Source organism: Populus alba, chromosome 6 (genome assembly GCF_005239225.2).
Source record: "Populus alba chromosome 6, ASM523922v2, whole genome shotgun sequence".
NCBI classification, from domain to species: Eukaryota; Viridiplantae; Streptophyta; class Magnoliopsida; order Malpighiales; family Salicaceae; genus Populus; species Populus alba.
Window position 1 is genome coordinate 23,300,524 of NC_133289.1, and position 23,563 is coordinate 23,324,086.

The 23,563-nt window shown below is 36.2% G+C and overlaps 1 protein-coding gene across 1 annotated transcript; it reads left to right on the forward strand.

Moving 5' to 3' along the window:
• Positions 1-2,636: 2,636 nt before the first annotated feature.
• Positions 2,637-4,639, forward strand: LOC118050233 (uncharacterized). The gene is made up of 2 exons (XM_073409674.1): positions 2,637-4,076; positions 4,211-4,639. Exon 1 carries the CDS (start codon positions 2,824-2,826, stop codon positions 4,030-4,032), a length of 1,209 nt encoding a protein of 402 aa, XP_073265775.1. The 5' UTR covers positions 2,637-2,823; the 3' UTR covers positions 4,033-4,076; positions 4,211-4,639.
• The last annotated feature ends 18,924 nt before the right edge of the window (positions 4,640-23,563 follow it).

Sequence of the window (23,563 nt, forward strand, 5' to 3'; positions counted from 1 at the left end):
ACTAATATTTGTTATATTAACAAAAAATTATAGGAACAACACAAACTACCCTTCATAAAATTATTTAATTGATCTTATTGAATTGTCAAAATTGAAAAGGAAAGATCCCAGACTTCTCTAAACATTGTGTCACTTAATGTTCTTAGCCCTTCATTTGGCATATCTTTGGCTCAATTTCCTTTTCTTATACTTCCTTCAAGTATATATGTAAACAAAAATGGAGGATTAATTTATTGTTTAAGAAATATTTTCCTACATGATTAAAAAGATATTTACTTTTTTCAAAATAATTAAAAAGCTTTTCTTGATAGGTGGTATATGATATTAATAAAAATATTTTTCAATAATTATATAAAAATAAAATAAAAAACTCAGTCAACGACGAGGATGCCAGATTCAAGGAAAAAAATAATGGTTAGATATTTTTTTGTAATACATAATCTTAAAAGAAATTTGTCGGCCTAGTGGTTTGGTGACTTCGTGATTCTTTCTTAATTTTTTTGCGTAGGTAAAAAAATAATAATAAATAAATAAATAAAAAGTGCGCACCGTTCTCTCATGGTAGCACAACAGCTACCTTCGAATGGATCTAGCCATACCAGCAGGTCTGCCTAATTCAACAACATGGGTTTACATTACTGGTTCGAGCCAACAACTCATTTGACGTGGCACTCATCCTTTTTACCAAGCATTTGGTGCCTTGTAAATTCCATCAAATCAAAGTTATGAAATTAATTATGATGGCCCTGTTAAAAATAAAAACTTTATCAATTACAAGTTCAAGCCAAATCATCAGCCATTAATCGCACAGCCCAAATCTCGACTGACTCGACTGATTTTTAATAATATAATTGGCGTGATCAAACTCTACCAATCTAAAAACAAACAAATAAACTTGTTTTAGTAAATCAGTTGACTTAGATTATCGATAATCCGTGAATTTATTCAATAATTCAAACTCTTTTTTCTAGAAAAAACATGAAAAGGACTGATTATTTGCTGAGGAAGATACAGGTGAAGGGATTGGGTGATGGTTTGTGCTTGGAGACTTGTAGTAACGTGAAGGATACCCCCATGATAGATGAGAAAAAAATGGTTTCTTTGGAAGGAAACATGATGGACTAACCGACCAACAACTGAACTACCCTCCCCTTCCCTGTCCTCTGAAAAAACAATACAGTTAATTTGTATTAACATGATCATGTTCAATAAATACAAAAAGAAAAACTGTATTGAGTTCCAACGTTAGACTGTTCACTACAGTTTCAACTGGCTGTTGTGAGTTTGATCCATGTTGTCCTTGTCTCCTTTGCTAGATGCAATGGCTCTCCTTTTCACTTTTTGGTTGGCGTTGCTTTGATTTAAGGGTAAATCTCAAGTGTCTCCTACAATCATCGATGGATTCTTCGATTGAATTCCCAGATCCCAAGATCTATGAAATTGTCAATCTCAGAATCCCGTCTGGCAATCTCCATGTTTCGAATTGTACTTTTCCATTCATTAAAAAAATGTTGTTTTATAAACTCAATCAAGAATTCTCAAATATTTGAACTCAATTTTATTTTTATTTTTGAAATTTTAACGATTCAATTAAGATTTATTTTTAAACATAGTTTTAATTTGAGATAATTTGACATTAGTTTTCTTAATTATATATATATATATATATATATATATATATATATATAAAACTTATGGCATTTAATTATTGTCTCGTAATGAAAGAAACATGTTTTCTCTATAATTTTTTTGTTTTAAACATTAACCTAACATGACTTTGTATTTATCATATAAATTGTATAAGACCACGAGATAGATGTCAAAAGCTAAGTGATAAATGTTTTGTAAAATCTTAGAAAATGTTAATAGATAAAATGATTGAAGTTGGTTGTGTATATTTACTGAAATAATCTAATTTGTATTAGCACGGGCTTCATGCTGTCTATTTAGAAGTGTGGTTGTGATTGCTTTTTAAAATTTTTTTCATTTAGAAATGTATTAAAATAATATTTTTTATTTTTTTAAAATTATTTTTGAAATTGGTACTTTAAAATGTTCTAAAATTATTAAAAAATATATTAATTTAAAATAAATAAAAAATTAATTTTTTTAAAAAAAATATTTTTGAAATATCAAAACAAACTGGTCCCAAAACAAGTCGAAACGGGTTCTTGGAAGATGTTCTTGTCTTGACTCTTGACAGAACCTTGAAAGATTAATCCTGGGCAATAAGCTGGGGATACCTTGGAAAGAAAAAACATAAAAATATGAAAGAAGAGCCTTTTTTTTTTTTACCCCCTCAGACATGGGGGAACTTCTCTTAATTAACAAATGGCTTACACAAAAAAAAATTCATCTCACTAAGAAACAATACAAAATTAACTTTAACCTCCATTTAATTTCATGAAGTAAATATGTTTACCTAATTACTCTCATGCCCCATTACGATTAACACATAATTTAGACCCTTGACTGCTTCTAGCCATTCATAGCATGTAAATTAATGAGAAAGAAAGTACCTACCTAAATCTGTATACAGAGTAACATATGCATATGATCTTCTCCGTACTTAGAAATGTATAAAAAATAAATGGTGCCTACCAAAATTACCCTCTCTCTCTCTCTCTCTCTCTCCTTCCTTTGGAAAGATAGTCTTCCCCCTAATTTGTGTGTTAGTTTCAGTCTATTTGCATTTCGGTCAAATTTATTGTCCCCCCCCTCATATAAAAAGCACCAATCTTGTTGTGAGCCCTTCAGATTTTTTTAAGCCTAAAAATTGTAACCTCTTGAACACAAATTCCAAGTTCTTTCATACTAACACAAATGCCCCACCACCGTTCCTCCTCCCCTTTCCCTGCTTGCTTCCGCCCTCCCACCGCCGACATCCACCACCTCCCCCCACCAACACCAACACCGCCACCTAATTCAGGCAACTCTAACCTCACCACCTGCCTCTACCAAACTGACCTTGGCCTATTCTCTCTTACTTGGTCAAGTTGCTTTTTAGGCCATTCTCTTCATCTCCACCTCCACCCCATTGACTGCAACAGCGGCTACTGCTCTCCTGTTTTTCACTCTAACCCACTTTCTCTCTCTACCATATCTTTTCACCTCAATATCAAACCCTCGTTGTTTTGGAAAAAGCATGGATCCAAGAAATTCCATGTTATTAACCAGGAGGCTAACACTCCAACCCCAAGAATTCAAATCTTTTGGGATTTCTCTAGAGCCAAATTTGGATCAGGACATGAACCCCAGTCTGGGTTCTACATAGCTGTGGTTGTTGAACGAGAAATGGTGCTTCTTGTTGGCGATTTGACCAAAGAAGCTTTTGCAAAGACTAAAGCTTTGAAGAAAGAGAGGGCCCAGGTTCTTGTTTTGAGAAGAGAACATGTGTTCGGCAACAGAGTTTACACTACAAGAGCAAGATTTGGGGGCAAAAACAGAGAGATTTCAATAGATTGTAGTGTGAACAATGATGCAAGATTGTGTTTTTGTGTTGATAACAAAAGGGTTTTGCAGATAAAGAGATTGAAGTGGAAATTTAGAGGAAATGAGAGGATTGAAGTTGATGGTGTCCCTATACAAGTCTCATGGGATGTCTATAACTGGCTTTTTGATGACATAAACACTGACCATGCAGTGTTTATGTTCAGATTTGAAAGCAATTTAGACCACCCCAAAGAAGAAGAGGAAGAAGTACAGAAACAAGAACAAATTGAAGCTTATGGTTGTCATCATCAACAACAAGAAATCAATGAGAAAAACAACAACAAAGATGTTGTTTTATGGCAACAGAATTCATCAAGTAGTACCACTAGTTTCGGAATGAGTCCAATAGAGTGGAGAAAGATGAGAAAGAGCTTGATGAGAACAGCTGCAAGGAGTTCATCTTCTTCATCAATTTCCATGTCCTCAGCATCTTCTGGTGGCAGTTCTTCAGTAATGGAATGGGCCAGTAGCACTGAAGAAAGTGAACTTTGTGGTGGTCCTATTGGATTCTCTTTGTTGGTTTATGCTTGGAGGAAGTAAAAGATTAGTGGATGGATTAATGGATGAATTCTCTTCTGTTTTTGGTGATCTTTTGTTAAATTTCTGTTTTCGTCACTAACCCATTATTTGTTGATGAACATACTAGTATAATACTCAATGAATTAGCACAAGACAAATACAATTAAATCTAACATTAATCTTTTCTTTCTGTATTCAGACAAGATTCAATTTCTTGAGGTCTTTAACCTCCTTCCGGGCAACTACTGCAATTGACCTTGCTTGGGTTCTGCAATCAAGTTTCTAGTACAATTAAAGATTCGATTTTTCTTGCATAATCTTTGTAATGTAGAAGCCTTAATTCGGATGTCGGGTACTGTCTGATTTGTTGGGTCTGGTCTGGCTGGTTTGGTTTTGATTGAAACAGTAGGTGTGATGGAAATTTCCTAGATTTCAATCACATTTAGATCAAGACAAGATGCATGTGAAGTGGGTCTTTTACCTTTTCTGTCCTTTATTTATTTTCTATTGGTACCTGTAAACTAGTGCAGCCTTGAGACCTATGTCTCTGATCTCTAACCTTATGGTAGCCAAGTATTGGATCACTCGAAGTTCCTTTTCCATGTATGAAGAGTTTATTATTATTATTTTGAGTTCTTAAATTAAGTCCCTGATTGGATTTATAAGCAAATCGTTTGTGCTTAACCTGGTACGCTAATTATTATATTAATGAGAAACTTCCTTTTAACCACTTCGAACTCAAACCTTAAATAATGATCAAGTAAAGAATAAATGAATTCATTTACAATTTCATCTGAAAATTTTGAAGTTTGAAAAAGTTTTACGGGATGCGTGTGTGATCCACTATGAATAGTTAGTAATTTCTTTTTATGTTCTTGAATATGTGCCTTTGAAATCTTTCTAATAATATCAAGATTGTTATCATAAAAATTTTGATATATCTATGTGATTTGATTTTAACAATTTAAAAAAAATTATTATTATCCACCATGACTTTTTATGAAATCATTACATTTATCAAGTTGTGCTGTTTTTTCAAAAAAAGAAAAATCTACCCATGTTATTTTGCAGAAACTTTGTTAAACAGTTAAAGTATGTTAATTTAAAAAAAAAAAAAAAAAAAAAAGAAAAATCGGTTATATGTAAAGATATGATCCAACACCACGTTATAGTACTGGCCCATAGAAAACGGCACCAAAGATGTAAGAAATGGGGAAATGGGAGTGTTTTGTTGACCTTTGCCTTTGTTTGAGGAGGACCGGTTCGTAGGAGTCTAGATGTCTGGTGAATCTAACGTATAATCTTTATCATTGTTACTGTTCTTGCCCGTTTCCTCGTGGGCATTTTCATTGCTTTTTTTTCCACATAGGATACCGAAAGGGCAAACAACATTATACTTCGGACCCTGGATTCTGAACACCAAATAACTTAGTACTTCATGTTTTAAAATCTACAACTTAGTTCATTAAAAGCCTCCAATGACAAAAACCATTTATTGATATAGTTTTTCTTCTTATATGCGCTCCAATTTTAACAATCCATTTGTATTTTAATATATTTAATATTCATACTTTAGGTTTTTTTTGGAGAAAAACCATTGAAAAAAGTTTAATTGATGAAAGAATGACTATTAAATAATATGTTTTATTTTTTGGCTATTTTGATAGACATGTAGAAATGACTTTTCTTAGATAGCCAAAAACTATTTTGGCTCTTAATTCATTGGGCTATCCTTTTGAAACTATAAAATCAAGGGAGAGAAGTTGTAAAAAAAAAAAATAGTTTTTTCACTTTTGGTTTTTTTTAGTGGAGATGCCCTAACTCAGATTACTCGTTCTCTATTTGTTTTTTTTAGTCTAAATTCCAAATTGATCTTTTGATGATTCAAACATGGTTATAAAACCTAACTTGAGGGTAGGCCAATTGTTCTTTTAAAAAAATTCAAAATAATTTTTTTTTGACAAAAAAATTCAAAAGAAAATTAATAGGTTAAGAACCGAGTTTTGACCAACTCAATTTGAGTTTTTTAATGTAGTTAATTGAGTTTTTTTTATTCTTTTATTTTTTTCGTCATTCTAGATCAGTTTAAGCCCTAGATTGACCCGTTGAGCCAGTTTACGTTTTATAACTATGGATTTAACTTCTTCTTGGAAGAAAACCAGCATTGTGTGAGTTTTAGAAAAATAATGAGATGTTGTTAGCCTTACGGATACAATAATGATTTAATCATATGTTTTTATTATAACATAAATATTAGATATAATAAAACATTAATTTGATATATGCATGTTATATTATTAATATCATAATATATTCCATACTTAAATGATTAAAATACAAATATGTTAAAATGCCATATAAATATAAATATAAATATACATTATATGTTGCAAAAACATTTGCAATGATATAGATAACATTCAAAAAATCATCAAACAAACAAGGAAAGGATTTGTGAAAGTCAAGAAAAACTTGTAGAAATTATGATATCAACTTTGTTGATCAAGAATTCGTAATAGGATTTTCCAAACAACAATAAACTTGTTTAGGATACCTTATAATATGCACACAACTTAAACAAACCCAAAATAACAAAAGAAAACCAAGAAAAGGCTAGAATATAAAAAAGAAAAAAAAAACTAAATAGTAGCAAAAACGATTTCACCATATTGGAAACGACAAGGAAGTAGCAAAAATCAGTTCAATTGTTTTGAGAAATGATCAAATCATTTCTTAAATCAGTCTAAGCATTTCTCAAATTGGCTAGTCCGTTTCTGGAAAATTTTCAGAAACTTCCAGGGTTTTTAAAAACGGTTTAACTGATTCTGAAAGGGTTTGACTAATTCTACCAACATGCAAAAAATTGTGTATAATAGCTTGTTTTTTTTCTAAGCCTATAAATAACCTTTTACTTGACCAAAACAAGCGTGGAACTCCTAAGGCAAAAATCTAAGCATACTCCTGTTTAAAACAACATATAGCACCATTGTTTCACTTGTAATCATCAAAAAACAATGTTATGTATGAATTGACAAAATATAGATTCACTTGTAATCATCAAAAAAACAATGTTATGTATGAATTGACAAAATCTTCGTAAAAAACTTAATTGTTATTTCAATTAACCCTACTAAGAAAGTATATTGTGAAAAGTGTAAGTAACACTCTAAACACCCGAAAAAGTCTTTCAGAGACAAAATTATGAGTTGTTTAATACTTGTCATTCAACAAGTATTGGTGAAAGGTTTCCTAGTCTTTAGCTCATAAAAATATTAGGGATAACGATATGATCATAAGCCAGCAAAAGGATTGGGTTTGATTTTGCACCCGCAAAAAGATCATGTAACGATTTAGTCTCACTCGCTAAAAAAATTAATGTATGATAGTGAAACTCTTGAACAGAAGTTCAAAATGAGAAGTAAGTGGTTTGCCGAACATCTAAAAATCTTGGTGCAATCTCTCTAAAATTCCACTATTTAATTATTATATTTTTATTGTTTATTGTTTATGTATTTGGTTGACTGTTTAGAATTGCATGATATTAAAGAATTTTTTTTTTATATAGTTTTACTTCACATACCAAATTCAACTCTCCCTTTAAAAAAAGAAATTTAAATAAAACAATGATCAACCAGGATGAAAGGATTAAGTTATAGATTTAAAAAATAGAGGGCCAAGGTGTAACCAGGGACCAAGGAACTGCTAGCTCATGATAAAAATTTGGATCCATGTTGTAATTTGACTTGGCTTTATGCTGGTCTGTCAAGGTTCCTTTCTTGGAATTTGGTTTTAATGACCAGGTTACATGCTATTGGCCAGGGCTAGAGTTTTTAAGGTTATGTCCATTTCCGATGAGAAATTCCATAAGACAAGCCATACTGGATTTTATGCCTTTAATTATTTGAAGATTATTTACTTTGACTAATCTATATTCGCTGTTAACCTACCTCACTTTTTTGTATTTGTCTAGCCGTTTACAAAGATAAATGGACAAAATATACCACTACAGCTAGCCGACTGTCCATTCTATTAATTTATTAGAATTCATTGAGTCTATAAAAATAGTTAAGTAAAATATGTAGTAGCACTTCTTTGCATTTCGTAGAGTTGTTTCCATGTAAAATCTAGATTATATTAAAGGTGTAATATTTAGCTTTTTCTTTAAAAAATATATTTTAAAACTAACTTTTATTTTACTCAACATTATTATTTTTAACAATTTAATGATATTTTTTTTTTATGCATCGTCTTCAATACCTTCACGAATCACGACCGCCATATTTATTTATGTTAGCTCATTAAAGAAATTGTAGAGTTTGTCTCAACAGTAACACAATGGGGAAAAAAAATTTAAAACTAATACAGTTGAAAAAATATTTTTCAAACAAGCATAACTTTGACTAGTTGTGCATCTACCACATGCATGTCCCTTATCATTTTTAAAAAAATAATTGACAATTTCTTTTTCTCTACTCAAAATGCATTTGTTACCTCAATGTTATTTAGTTAACTTTAGTTCCATTATTATTATCATTTCATCCGCAGTTTTGTTTTTACAAAACTAAAAATTAAAATTATTTTTATTTAAGTTGAACAAAAAATAACAATTTTTTATTTTTATTTTTCAGAAGATTATTCCATTAATTTCTTAGCGAAATTCATTTAATCCTATAATAATACAATTAAAGATAACTAAATATATTTAAAAAGGGACTTGATGAAATAGACAGAGAAGAAAGAAAAAAAAAATGGACTTGCACGATAACTAAAGTAGAAGAGAAAGAAAAAAAAAGAACACACACTGAAATTTCAGTGATGACATTTATAAATATCCAAAAAAGTCATCTTTGAGGCTGAAAATGACACCAAGGTCGCGCTTGGGCTTGGAGGCAATGGCATCTTCGCTTGCTGGAGCCATACACAAATTTTTTTTTTTTTTTTTAAAATTGGTGTTTGGATGCTATATCACAAACACCAAACAGAAATTTTATGTAGGGCGCGCAAGTAATATATGCACGTCCCAAGTTTAGGAAATATTTTTTTCAACTAAGCTAGTTTGTGAAAAAAATAATTCTTTTGGTTGGGAAAAACCCGAAATTCGCAGATTTCGAATTAGTTAGTCGAGCTTTGGAAATTACCCACTAAGGCTGAAACTATTAAGAAATGAAATGAATCTTTCTCTGTTGTAGGTATACCGACAAGGGCAAGTGGGATTTTGAATAGCAAATGCAATGTACATTAGTATTGGAGAAGATAGAACTGCTCTGTAGTTTGTATGGATTTGGAGATGGAAGATATTTAATCTTACAAGCTTAGACTAGCTGTCTGTTGAGCACTACGTCAAAGCAATGAATTCCTTTTTTTTTTTTTTTTTTTTTACATTAAATTAAGAAGCTAAAGTTGAGTTCATGTATTCCATCTCTGTTCTCCATAGCAAGTTCTTGAACTACCACTACCAAACCTTTGCATGGTAGTTAAATGGGCGGTTAGAAAATGGGATGGAGTACTTAAGTATAGCCCAACGGAGTGCTTTGCCGGAAAAAAAAGAGAGAAGAAAATCTTATATATTATTGTCTTCCAATTTCATCTTAAGCCTAAGGATGACCACAAGTCGAGTTTTTACTATAATGTAAACTAAAATAGTGTGTGTGTGTAATACAAATTAATTATATTTCGAGTCTGGTTTTGATTGAGTTTAAAAATATTTATACACTATTTTTTATCACGCAATTATCCAACAAAAACTCATCCATTAAGATTGGTTGTATCTATTAGGGTTGAATAAAATTACCATCTCGACAATGTTACCGCCCCATGCAGAAACTCAAGTGCTTTATTGCATGTATTTTAGCCATGGAGAAGCAACATTATCTATTGTTCTTATGTATGGGATGGAATTGATCAAATTAAATTAGTTGGTTTAGAATGAAATGGAGAATCAGATTATCAAGGATACTGATGCGGAGCTGTCACCAGAAGAAATGTCAGATTGTGTGCTCTTCATAACTGCAGAATCAGTCGGTTATTCCTGAAGATATTGCTATTAATTATGTATGTAAATATTAGTCAGTTACACATTTGAATTCCTGCAATCAATATTAGTCGGTTACAAACATTTGAATTCCTGCAATTAAGCTCTTAGGACTGTATAAAGATTACAAGTTATTGAATGGAAAAGTGTGATTCATTTTACAATTACAGTGCAGTGTAAGGCTTATTATGGTATCAGAGCTTAAAACACTCTAACGAGTATTCATCCTTCTTACCTTCTTTATCTGCTTCCTGTAACATGACCACTCACCCTTCATCATCCACCGAATCACCAACCTCACCCATCATCACAATCAATGCAGCCACAACAATCAATGAAAAACTCATCCCCTCCACCTTTCCGCAGTGGAGGGCTCAATTTGAAGCCTTACTCATTGGCTATGACCTTATTGATTTTGTCACGGGTATACACCAATGTCCTGCCATTGATGCTCTGAATTTCACTGCATCCAAAGCTGCGAATTTCCATTGGATTCGTCAAGACAAACTCATCTTACACGCTGTCAACCCCCCACAAAAAATTTATAAAGGCACGACATCGGCTGGCGATTTTCGTTGTGTTCTAAGGATTTGGTTCTTTTGGAGTCGCCACCTAGTATTTGGTCACTAGGAACCCTAACTGGTCTTTCAGAGATTCTAAGGCAAGGGACTGGTTGCGTAAAGGGAAGGTACTAGCACCCCTAATACGCCCTACCTGAGGTAAGCTGCTTGGTGTTTGGTTTGCTCTATAGTCTATGGTGTTGGTGTTTTCTAATCCCGTCAACTCGTAAATCGCAAGGAAAAGAGAATAAAAAAAACGAAGAAAATTTCACAATTCTTAAAAAAAACAATTACTTTTCACGACTCGTAAACCGTGGAGAGAAAAAAAAATAATTTTTGAAATGTTCTCGATCGCAACCAAAGCTTCTTTCAAACATGTGCGTTGATTTATTACTCCCGATAATATTTTGGATGTTCGTCCTTTTAAGGATTTCTTCATCCAAACATTAGCGGTGAACAATAACCACAACTTCTCCTCCCAAAATAAGATTTTTATAGTTTTTGGAATATTGACCAATACCCTTTGGAGTTTTACAAACATGTTGTAAAATCCAGAAATGCAAGAAAATAATTTGTGTTTAAGAAATCTATGCGAAAAACACATTTTCAAAACTTCCAATATTTTTTTTATATAAAAAGAATATTCAAAACATGTTAGAGTATTGGCCGTATACAACACGCAAGAAAATATTTTTTTTTAAAAAAAACAATATATTTTTTTTGACGAAATCGGGTATTTTTAATACTGAATTTGTATCTCCACAACATAAAAAATACAAACTAATATTAAGTCATTTTAAAAAGATGTAAAAAAATCAACAATATTTTTAAGGAATTTTAGAAATTTTTTAAAGCAAAAAATAAATTTATCTTTGAAAATTTCGGGTGCCTCGACGAAAATCAGATATTTTTAAATACTGAATTTATGCCTCCACAATATAAAAAAAAAAACAAAACCCCCTTAAAAAATATATATATATGAAAGGAAAGTAACAACATTTTTTTTAGATTTTTCAGATTTTTTTATAAATATTTTTTATATATATATATAACATATACACACATATATATTATAATTTATAATAATATAATATATTATAGGGCTGGGCCGGCCCAAATGAATGGGCCAGGCTCAGCCCCCAAAAAAGAGACGGGCCGATCTCGGCCCGCAAACAAACGTGGGCCGATCTCGGCCCGCAAACTCAAGTGGGCCGATCTCTGTCCGAAAAGCTCCTATGGTCTGGGCCAAGACCCGGCCCAGACTTGCAAGGCTGGGCCAGCATCGGGCTGGCCCAGCGGCCCCAGGCCCAGCGGGGGGGGGATTAATCTTCTCCCCCCGCCTCCTGCATGTAGAATGCATGCAGGAGGCAAATATTTGCAGAAAAACAAAGAAAACAGGGGGGGAGAAGAAAACGTACCTGGCGTGGAGGAGGCGGTCGCTGGCGGTGGTGTGGCTCGTGCGCGGAGGCTCCGTTAGGCGGCGCTGCGGCTGTTCGGTTCGCTCTCTCTCTTCGGTCTCCTCTCTCTCTCCTCTCTCTCCCGGTCCTCTCTCGGGTTTTTTTTTCTCTTTTCTTTTTTTTTTTCGCCCTCCCGTTCTCCCTTTTGGTTCTCTATTTATAGAACCATGGCGCGATTTCGACGTGGACCCAGGAGCGGGTTGAGGAGCGGCTGTCGGGGGAGCGGCGGGCCTCCCTCGGCTTCGGTTTTTCGGGTCTTTTTTTTTCTTTTCTTCGGTTTTCTTCTCTATTTATAGGGTCAGAACTGCGGGGGACCATCGTTAGTGCGGTGCAACGGCTGGTCGGCCAATGTTTAAAGGTGGTGGGGACGAAGAGAGAGAGGCGGGAAGATTTGAAAAAAAAGAAAATGGTTTTCTTCTTCTGCTGCTCTTCTTCGAGGGGAAGGAGGAAGATGAACAGTGTCGTTCAAAAACGACACCGTTCTGGTCTTCCTCTTTTTTTTTTTTTTTTTTTTTTTCATATATGAAACGGCGTCGTTTTGGATAAAAACGCGCCGTTTCATTTAAATGGGCAAACTTCAAATCAGTCCTCCGAATTCGGTCCCCGCCCCTCTTGTTGGCCGCCTTTTTCACTTTAGTCCTTGGCCTCTGATTTATGCAATTGAGCCCTCAATTGATTAATAAACTTTCAATTTCTTCAATTAGGCCCCTGAACCGAATAATTGCAGCCCCTCCATTTACGCGCCTCTTCCAATTTGGTCCCTGGTTTCGGATTTTCTTAATTAAATCCCTAATTGGCCCTTAAACTTCAATATTTATGCAATTGAGCCCCTGATTTGACCCAATAAATTCCTAAAAAATATATTTTGGCCCCAGAACTTAAATTTCTTTCAAATTAAAGCCCAAATTGACTTAAAAATCAATTTTTCTTGCAATCAAATCCTCTATAAATTCAAATAAAAATCCAATTAAATCCATAAAAATCCAATTAAGTCCATAAAAATCCAAATTTGGGATTTTCTCCTCAAAATTCAAATTTTCCTTCTCAAAAGGGCTTTCATCCTTCAAGAATATACTGTCAAAAAATTCAATCCTTGTATTTTTAAATTCCTTGACCAATTTTCTGACTGTTTCCTGAGCGCTTCTGCCTTTTGTTATTTTTCTAACCTCTTTTGGCTATTTATTTTATTTTTCATGGGGACCCAAAAATGGGTTACAACAGATGCCCCCTCTTTATAATACTTACGGAGCATGGATTTTTGCGCAGTAAGTGTTATAAAGATAAACCCAAAACGGAACTCCCGAAACTGATCTGGTCGAAGCTTGATTGACCTGAAACTTTGTCTTTTACAACAATCCTCCTTAGCCCAAAAACTATGATCAAAACTTAGTCATCCCAAGATCCTTATCCGGTGATCCTCTGAATTCTTACTTTAGTTTGATCAAAATGGAAATCCATCCGAGATCCCATCTGGTGATCTCCTTTAACCTGGAACCCCATCTGGCGATTCCTTTACCCATAATCAATACAAAAAAATGTGTGTATGGTCTCATTATGATGGGTGACCTGCCCGAGTGGAAAAGGGAAAGAGTGATCTCATTCTTTGGGTGACCTACCCAGGGGGAAGAATGGCCTCATTATTATGGGTGACTTACCCAAAAAAATAAAATGGAGAATGGTATCATTCTTATGGGTGACCTACCCAGAAAAAAATATGGTCTCATTGTGATGGGTGACCTACCCAGAAAAAGGAAGAGTGGTCTCATTCTTTGGGTGACCTACCCAGGGGAAGGAATGGCCTCATTCTTATGGGTGACCTACCCAGATAAAAAAAAATGGTGAAGGGTCTCATTCTTATGGGTGACCTACCCAGAAAAAAAATATGGTCTCATTGTGATGGGTGACCTACCCAGAAAAAGGAAGAGTGGTCTCATTCTTTGGGTGACCTACCCAGGGGAAGGAATGGCCTCATTCTTATGGGTGACCTACCCAGATAAAAAAATGGTGAAGGGTCTCATTCTTATGGGTGACCTACCCAGAAAAAAAAAATATGGTCTCATTGTGATGGGTGACCTACCCAGAAAAAGGAAGAGTGGTCTCATTCTTTGGGTGACCTACCCAGGGGAAGGAATGGCCTCATTCTTATGGGTGACCTACCCAGATAAAAAAAAAATGGAGAATGGTCTCATTCTTATGGGTGACCTACCCAGAAAAGTATGGTCTCATTGTGATGGGTGACCTACCCAAGGAAAAAGAAGAGTGGTCTCATTCTTTGGGTGACCTACCCAGGGAAAGGAATGGCCTCATTCTTATGGGTGACCTACCCCAGATAAAAAAAAATGGAGAATGGTCTCATTCTTATGGGTGACCTACCCAGAAAAGAGATGGTCTCATTGTGATGGGTGACCTACCCAGAAAAAGGAAGAGTGGTCTCATTCTTTGGGTGACCTACCCAGGGGAATATGATGGTCTCATTGTATGGGTGACCTACCCAGGAAAAAAAATATGATGGTCTCATTGTATGGGTGACCTACCCAGGAAAAAAAATATGATGGTCTCATTGTATGGGTGACCTACCCAGGAAAAAAATATGATGGTCTCATTGTATGGGTGACCTACCCAGGGGGAAGAATTCTTAGTAAACTCCAATGCTTTTCTAAGAAATGGTTTCAATATGAGGTCCCTTCTGGTGAACCTTCCTTGATGAATGTCAAAGTACGAGATCCCTTCTGGCGATCTCAGATAACTTGGAATCCCATCTGGCGATTCCCTTTATTACCAACATGAAATATGAGGTCCCATCTGGCGACCTCCAAATAGCGAAACACGAGATCCCTTCTGGCGATCTCAAACAACTTGGAATCCCATCTGGCGATTCCTCTTAACAAAACATGAGAGATATGAGGTCCCATCCGGCGACCTCCAAATACGAGATCCCTTCTAGCGATCTCCATCAACTTGGAATCCCATCTGACAATTCTTTTTTATTCAAACATGAAATATGAGGTCACTTCTAGCGACCTTCATCGAAATACGAGATCCCTCCTGGCGATCTCAAACAACTTGGAATCCCATCTGGCGATTCCCTTTTATTGATTGCTATCGATGTCGTTCTTCTTGCTGGCAGGATTTTGAAAAATATTATCTTCTCTTCTTGTTGTTCTAGAATCAACTCAATGATTCTTTCTTTGTCCATAATCTTGTTGGGAATGCGCTAAGATCTCCCCCTGTAACGATCCAAAAAAACATACATGCAATGATTTATGATTAGATGCAATGCATGCATTCGTACCTGGTTTTGAAACATAGGCCCCATCCTCTTCTTCTAGTTCATGAGACTCCCCTCTTAACATGAACTTTGCTTTTGAAGTCGTATGTTGGATTCATCTCTTGTGTTGCCTATCATATTCTTGGAGAAGAAGTCTTTGACTTTCTTCAAGTAGTCCTTTTTCTCAAAATGTATGACTTGTATTTGCCTCTTTGTCATGCTTTTGTCAAATGCTTTAGCTTGGTTTTCAAATCTATAGGCTTCCATCCAATTTTAAACACGTAAAACTTTTCAATAAAACATCTCGGCTTGCCCCCAGTGCAGGGGTGCGATCCTAGTCTGGGTTTTTATATAGAGAAGAAAATTCATTTCGACTCAAAACAAAACCACCAACAAAAAAACTCTTTAGAGAGTGAAAGGAACAATGATTTTTTTTTTTTTTTTTCAAAAATGCACATTGTTAGGATTGATAAACTCTATTTTTATCTTGAAAGAAAATTTACAGGTGATGTATCAATTCAAAGGTGAGGGTTGTATTTCAAGGGTAGCTTTTCTTAAATTTCATATTAAACCATTTTATGATACTTTATTTGTAACCACTCAAACTTGTTCAAAAAGTGCATAATCTCATCATTTATTTAAAGAAAAAAGGTAGGCTCAAACACAAAAAAATCTGGCTGACAATATGAGCCCTGAATGCTCACTAGAGAAAATAAAAGCAATGACAAAAGCAATGACAAAAACATGCTAAGGCAAATGAAGTTGTTTTTACATTTTGAAAAACTACGAGAAGTTCTTGGGTCAACCCGTTCTGAAACTTCTTCTAGTATGTGGAAAGTGAACCGAGGCAATGCTTCATCTTCCTTCCCTACTTGCGTTTCCTTGTCTTCTCTTCGATCTCGCCTTCTTCATTATTGACGATTCTTGACCCAAGGTTTTCCAACCCTTTATCCCCTATCACTTTTGTCATGACCAGGCAATGGATTTGAACTGATATTGGGTGTGTCTTTCAAATGACACCCATCCTATCTTGATGAGCTTCAATAACTTGTTCTTGAAACCATAACACGTTTCAAGACAATGCCCGGGAATACCAGCATGGTACTCGCAAGTCAACTCGGGCTTATACCAGATGGGGAATGGTGGCTGTAGTGGTAATGTAGGGATAGGAGCTATTTGTCCAATGCTCAGTAGTTTGGCATATATGTCCTTCAGAGGCATGGGTAATGGCGGTAGTTTTTCTGAAATGTATCTTGTGTTTGGTCTTTGGTGGTTGTTTTGGGTGTTTGACTGGCCATTTGCTCGATTAGGGGAAAAAGGTTTGTTAAAGTTTATGTGGGCCACATGGGAGGTAGGTATTTGTGGGTGATATGAATCTGTTATCTTGTCATTGGACCCACCTTCAAAGTTGTTAACGGGACCTTTCAATTTTCTCCTGAAAAAAAAAAAAAAACCCTTTGTCTCCAATGGTTCAATTATGCGTCCAACTTTAATCCCTTGTTCTATTCTTTCCGCTATGCGTACAGCATCATAAAAATGTTGAGATGAGCTACCCATTAAATGCTCATAGTAGGGTGCCTTGAATGTATTAGCGAACAAAGTCACCATCTCTGTTTCTATCAAAGGGGGTTGCACATGCATGGCCTCGTCCCTCCATCTTTGCGCATAAGCCCTTACTGATTCTGGGCTTCTCTTTTCCATTGTCATAAGGCTTGTTCGATCTGGAGCAATTTCCAAATTGAACTTGTATTGCTTAAGAAAAGCTTCCACTAAATCCTTCCATTTCTTAATCTTGGCATTATCTAGCCTCATATACCAACTTAACGCCGACCCCGATAGACTGTCTTGGAAAAAGTAGATCAGTAACTTATCGTCATGAATAACCTCAGCCATCTTATTGCAATAAGATCGAAGGTGAGTATTTGGGTATTCCAACCCAGTGTACTTTATAAACTCCGGTATCCTAAAATGTTTTGGTACCGTGATGTTTGGTACCAAGCATATTTCAGACGCTCGCATGGGGTCAAACCAGTCATTTCCCTCGACTGCTCTTAACCTTTCTTCCAAAGCTGATATCTTGTCATCGTTCATAAAATTAGTGGACCTATTATTGGAAGGCCCATCTACAGTGATGTGAGCTTGAGGGGGCTGAATGGGAATGGCAGGCAAAGTGCTGCTGCCCCGTCACTGAATCTGCCCCCAAGTTCTGAGATGCCCCCGGAACATGAACTGATGGTGCTCCTATAGGTGGTTGGGTAGACGTTCCCTCCCCGTTTTTGGCTCTTAAAAGTTGCTCAAGCAGATTGGTCAGTCGAGAAACTTCATTTTTCACGGATTCCAACTCGGTCTGGTAGTGTGACTCTAAGTGAGCTCTTTCTTCGTTTTCCATTCTTGATCTTTGTCGAGTGTTGTAGATTCTAGAAGAGGGACCTATGTTTCTTAATCTGCAGATGCATGCATAGATGTATGAGAAAAATGTATGATTGTGATGGATACATGATTGAAAAATGCATGTTTTATTGGGGATGATTTAGTGATGATGGCCATTTCGTTCACAAGTCCTGCAATTCAAAATGCATTGGGGTTTAGACTTGTTTTGATGCAAAAGATACATTGGAACATACACCCTAAGAATAGGTTCTAATTTCTCTACGTGAGACATAAGGTAGGTTTACTATTGGGTCTCTAAAAGAGGGTCTCTTGCTGTTCCAGTGATCAGCCTTCGTAAAGGCGATATGGAGGTCTAGCAGATAGTGGGATGGTACGTGTACCAATCACAATCAGTCTAAACACTCAGCAAAGAGTTGGGGTTTACACAAACTTAAACCTTGACTCAAGTCATAAGGCAAGCTGCTAGTCCCCCACTTAAACTTAGAGTTACATGTGTGTGCCCTCCAAAACATAATAATAATAATAAAGTGATGCATGACTATGCCATGTATGTTAAAATGTAAAGATATATGCTAAAGCTTTTTAAACGTAAGAAAACAAAAACCAATAACACATAACATAAACAAACAAACAAATCAAGCTTAGTCCAAGGGTCCCCAGTGGAGTCGCCATTCTGTCACACCCCCCACAAAAATTTATAAAGACACGACATCGGCTGGCGATTTTCGTTGTGTTCTAAGGATTTGGTTCTTTTGGAGTCGCCACCTAGTATTTGGTCACTAGGAACCCTAACTGGTCTTTCAGAGATTCTAAGGCAAGGGACTGGTTGCGTAAAGGGAAGGTACTAGCACCCCTAATACGCCCTACCTGAGGTAAGCTGCTTGGTGTTTGGTTTGCTCTATAGTCTATGGTGTTGGTGTTTTCTAATCCCGTCAACTCGTAAATCGCAAGGAAAAGAGAATAAAAAAAACGAAGAAAATTTCACAATTCTTAAAAAAAACAATTACTTTTCACGACTCGTAAACCGTGGAGAGAAAAAAAAAATAATTTTTGAAATGTTCTCGATCGCAACCAAAGCTTCTTTCAAACATGTGCGTTGATTTATTACTCCCGATAATATTTTGGATGTTCGTCCTTTTAAGGATTTCTTCATCCAAACATTAGCGGTGAACAATAACCACAACTTCTCCTCCCAAAATAAGATTTTTATAGTTTTTGGAAATATTGACCAATACCCTTTGGAGTTTTACAAACATGTTGTAAAATCCAGAAATGCAAGAAAATAATTTGTGTTTAAGAAATCTATGCGAAAAACACATTTTCAAAACTTCCAATATTTTTTTTATATAAAAAGAATATTCAAAACATGTTAGAGTATTGGCCGTATACAACACGCAAGAAAATATTTTTTTTTAAAAAAAAACAATATATTTTTTTTGATGAAATCGGGTATTTTTAATACTGAATTTGTATCTCCACAACATAAAAAATACAAACTAATATTAAGTCATTTTAAAAAGATGTAAAAAAAATCAACAATATTTTTAAGGAATTTTAGAAATTTTTTAAAGCAAAAAATAAATTTATCTTTGAAAATTTCGGGTGCCTCGACGAAAATCAGATATTTTAAATACTGAATTTATGCCTCCACAATATAAAAAAAAAAAACAAAAACCCCCTTAAAAAAATATATATATATGAAAGGAAAGTAACAACATTTTTTTTAGATTTTTCAGATTTTTTTATAAATATTTTTTATATATATATATAACATATACACACATATATTATAATTTATAATAATATAATATATTATAGGGCTGGGCCGGCCCAAATGAATGGGCCAGGCTCAGCCCCCAAAAAAGAGACGGGCCGATCTCGGCCCGCAAACAAACGTGGGCCGATCTCGGCCCGCAAACTCAAGTGGGCCGATCTCTGCCCGAAAAGCTCCTATGGTCTGGGCCAAGACCGGCCCAGACTTGCAAGGCTGGGCCAGCATCGGGCTGGCCCAGCGGCCCCAGGCCCAGCGGGGGGGGGGATTAATCTTCTCCCCCCCGCCTCCTGCATGTAGAATGCATGCAGGAGGCAAATATTTGCAGAAAACAAAGAAAACAGGGGGGGAGAAGAAAACGTACCTGGCGTGGAGGAGGCGGTCGCTGGCGGTGGTGTGGCTCGTGCGCGGAGGCTCCGTTAGGCGGCGCTGCGGCTGTTCGGTTCGCTCTCTCTCTTCGGTCTCCTCTCTCTCTCCTCTCTCTCCCGGTCCTCTCTCGGGTTTTTTTTCTCTTTTCTTTTTTTTTTCGCCCTCCCGTTCTCCCTTTTGGTTCTCTATTTATAGAACCATGGCGCGATTTCGACGTGGACCCAGGAGCGGGTTGAGGAGCGGCTATCGGGGAGCGGCGGGCCTCCCTCGGCTTCGGTTTTTCGGGTCTTTTTTTTTCTTTTCTTCGGTTTTCTTCTCTATTTATAGGGTCAGAACTGCGGGGGACCATCGTTAGTGCGGTGCAACGGCTGGTCGGCCAATGTTTAAAGGTGGTGGGGACGAAGAGAGAGAGGCGGGAAGATTTGAAAAAAAGAAAATGGTTTTCTTCTTCTGCTGCTCTTCTTCGAGGGGAAGGAGGAAGATGAACAGTGTCGTTCAAAACGACACCGTTCTGGTCTTCCTCTTTTTTTTTTTTTTTTTTTTTTTTTTTTTTTCATATATGAAACGGCGTCGTTTTGGATAAAACGCGCCGTTTCATTTAAATGGGCAAACTTCAAATCAGTCCTCCGAATTCGGTCCCCGCCCCTCTTGTTGGCCGCCTTTTTCACTTTAGTCCTTGGCCTCTGATTTATGCAAATTGAGCCCTCAATTGATTAATAAACTTTCAATTTCTTCAATTAGGCCCCTGAACCGAATAATTGCAGCCCCTCCATTTACGCGCCTCTTCCAATTTGGTCCCTGGTTTCGGATTTTTCTTAATTAAATCCCTAATTGGCCCTTTAAACTTCAATATTTATGCAATTGAGCCCCTGATTTTGACCCAATAAATTCCTAAAAAATATATTTTGGCCCCAGAACTTAAATTTCTTCAAATTAAAGCCCAAATTGACTTAAAAATCAATTTTTCTTGCAATCAAATCCTCTATAAATTCAAATAAAAATCCAATTAAATCCATAAAAATCCAATTAAGTCCATAAAAATCCAAATTTGGGATTTTCTCCTCAAAATTCAAATTTTCCTTCTCAAAAGGGCTTTCATCCTTCAAGAATATACTGTCAAAAAATTCAATCCTTGTATTTTTAAATTCCTTGACCAATTTTCTGACTGTTTCCTGAGCGCTTCTGCCTTTTGTTATTTTTCTAACCTCTTTTGGCTATTTATTTTATTTTTCATGGGGACCCAAAAATGGGTTACAACACACGCCATCCTTGCCTCCACCTCCACCACCATTACTCCTCTTCTTACTGCCTATAAAACCTCCCATGAAGCTTGGACAGCACTTGCCCGTTTATATGCGGGCAAATCTAGAACTCGTGTGATGCAGCTCAAAGAAGATTTAACCTTGAGCACTCGTGGGTCTCGCACTGTTACTGAGTTCCTGCACGGCATCAAAGTAATTGCTGATGAACTAGCAGTTATTGATCATCCGATCTCAGATGATGATTTAACTTTATACATACTCAATGGATTGGGTATTGAATTCAGAGAAATTGCATCTTCTATTCGTGCCCGTGAGACTTCTCTGAAGTTTGAAGAAATACATGATCTTCTTGTTAGTCATGAAAGCTATCTTCGGCGTCTTGATCATCAATCTGCTCCCTCGTTTGTACCCACTGCTAATTACTCAAATCGGTGGAGTGCTCAGTCCTCTCAATTTTCGCCTAATTTCAGACAACCTAAATGGTGTCCCCCAGCTAATTCTCGTCCTCCTCGTGACCAAAGTGGGTCTCACCGAAATAATTCATTTCATTCGGGTCACAGAAGATTCAAACCGAAATGCCAATGGTGTGATCAAATGGGTCATACTACCAAACAATGCCCAAAAATGTCCAATTCTGATTTCACTGCAAATTGTGCCGCCTCTTCTCAACAAAAAAATCACAAGTGGCTTGTTGATTCCGCAGCATCTCACAATATGACTACGGATCTGTCTAATTTGATGATTAACTCTGAATATGATGGTACTGATGAGGTGGTAATTGGTGATGGAACAGGTTTACCTGTGTCTCATGTTGGGTCCTTGTCTCTTAAATCGTTCAATCATACTTTTCATTAACGTGACACTCTTTGTGTTCCCACCATTCATAAAAATCTTATTTTTGTTCATAATTTCACCAAGCATAACAATGTTTCCATTGAATTTCATCCTACTTATTTTTTGGTGAAGGATCGGATCACGGGGGCGATTCTACTCAAAGGCGCTTGTGAAGATGGCGTGTACCCATTTCCGGAGTATCTACCACTTTCCAAGAAAAATATTGTTGCCTATGTTCATGAACGTACCACACCCGATGGATGGCATAAACGGTTTGGTCATCCATCGTCCAAATTAGTTAATCATCTTATTCATGCTTTTTCTTTACCTACCAATAAAAATGGTCATTCCTCATTATGCACTTCATGTTCTCAAAATAAAGCCCATCGTCAGATTTTCAGAACTCATGGATTTACTAGCAGTTCTCCATTTGAATTGATTTATACAGATGTTTGGGGACCATCTCACGATATTGGGATTAATGGCTCAAAATATTATGTTATTTTTGTTGACCATTATACCAAATATATTTGGATTTATCCCATGACTCATAAATCAAATGTTCAGACCATTTTTCCACAATTTCGTAATCTTGTGGAAAATCGATTCAACACCAAAATTAAAAGTCTTTATTCTGATAATGGTGGGGAATACATTGCACTAAAAACTTATCTTTCTGTTCATGGAATTGGTCACTACACCACTGCTCCCCACACTCCTCAACAAAATGGTATGTCTGAACGGCGACATCGTCATCTTGTTGAAACTGGTCTGACTTTACTCACTGATGCCCACATGCCGCTTTTTTATTGGCCTTATGCATTTCAAACTGCTGCCTATCTCATTAATCGAATGCCTACTGCTTCCTTGAATAATCAATCTCCGTTTGAAAAATTATTCAATCAAAAGCCTAATTATCTCAAACTCAAACAATTTGGATGTCTCTGTTACCCGTTAACTCGACCATACAATCAGCATAAACTTGAGCCAAAATCAAAACCGTGTTCATTCATGGGTTACAGTATTTCCCAAAATGCATACTTATGTTTTGATATTTCCACTAAAAAAATGATCACCTCGCGCCACGTCATTTTTCATGAGGGGTCTTTTCCTTTCCATCAAGATGATCATCGCCGTTCCACTCCTGCTTCATCTACTGGACACAACTCATCAGTCCAGATCTCGTTGCCAAAACTTTCCTTTACTGATCTCAGTGAGTCTCCGGATGTGGGTACTGCTAACCTACCAGTGTCTGAGCATGGATCACCCTCTGCACCGTCTTCTCACCAGGTAAGTACTTCGCCTCCTCCCCTGCCTTTAAATTCAGATTCCTCAATTGAATTGCATGCTCCTAGTATGTCTGAAATTAGTCTTCCAAATCCTGTTACCACTGAGTCTCGAGTTCATCGCATGGTCACCCGGTCAATGAATGACATCTATAAACCTAAAAAATCCTTTCTTGTTACCAAACACCCATTTCCATCCTCATTAGAACCATCAAGTGTTACTCAAGCATTAGCTGACTCTAGATGGCGTGAAGCCATGTCCTCAGAATTGACTGCCTTAATGCGTCACAATACCTGGCAATTGGTTCCCCCTCCGCCCGATT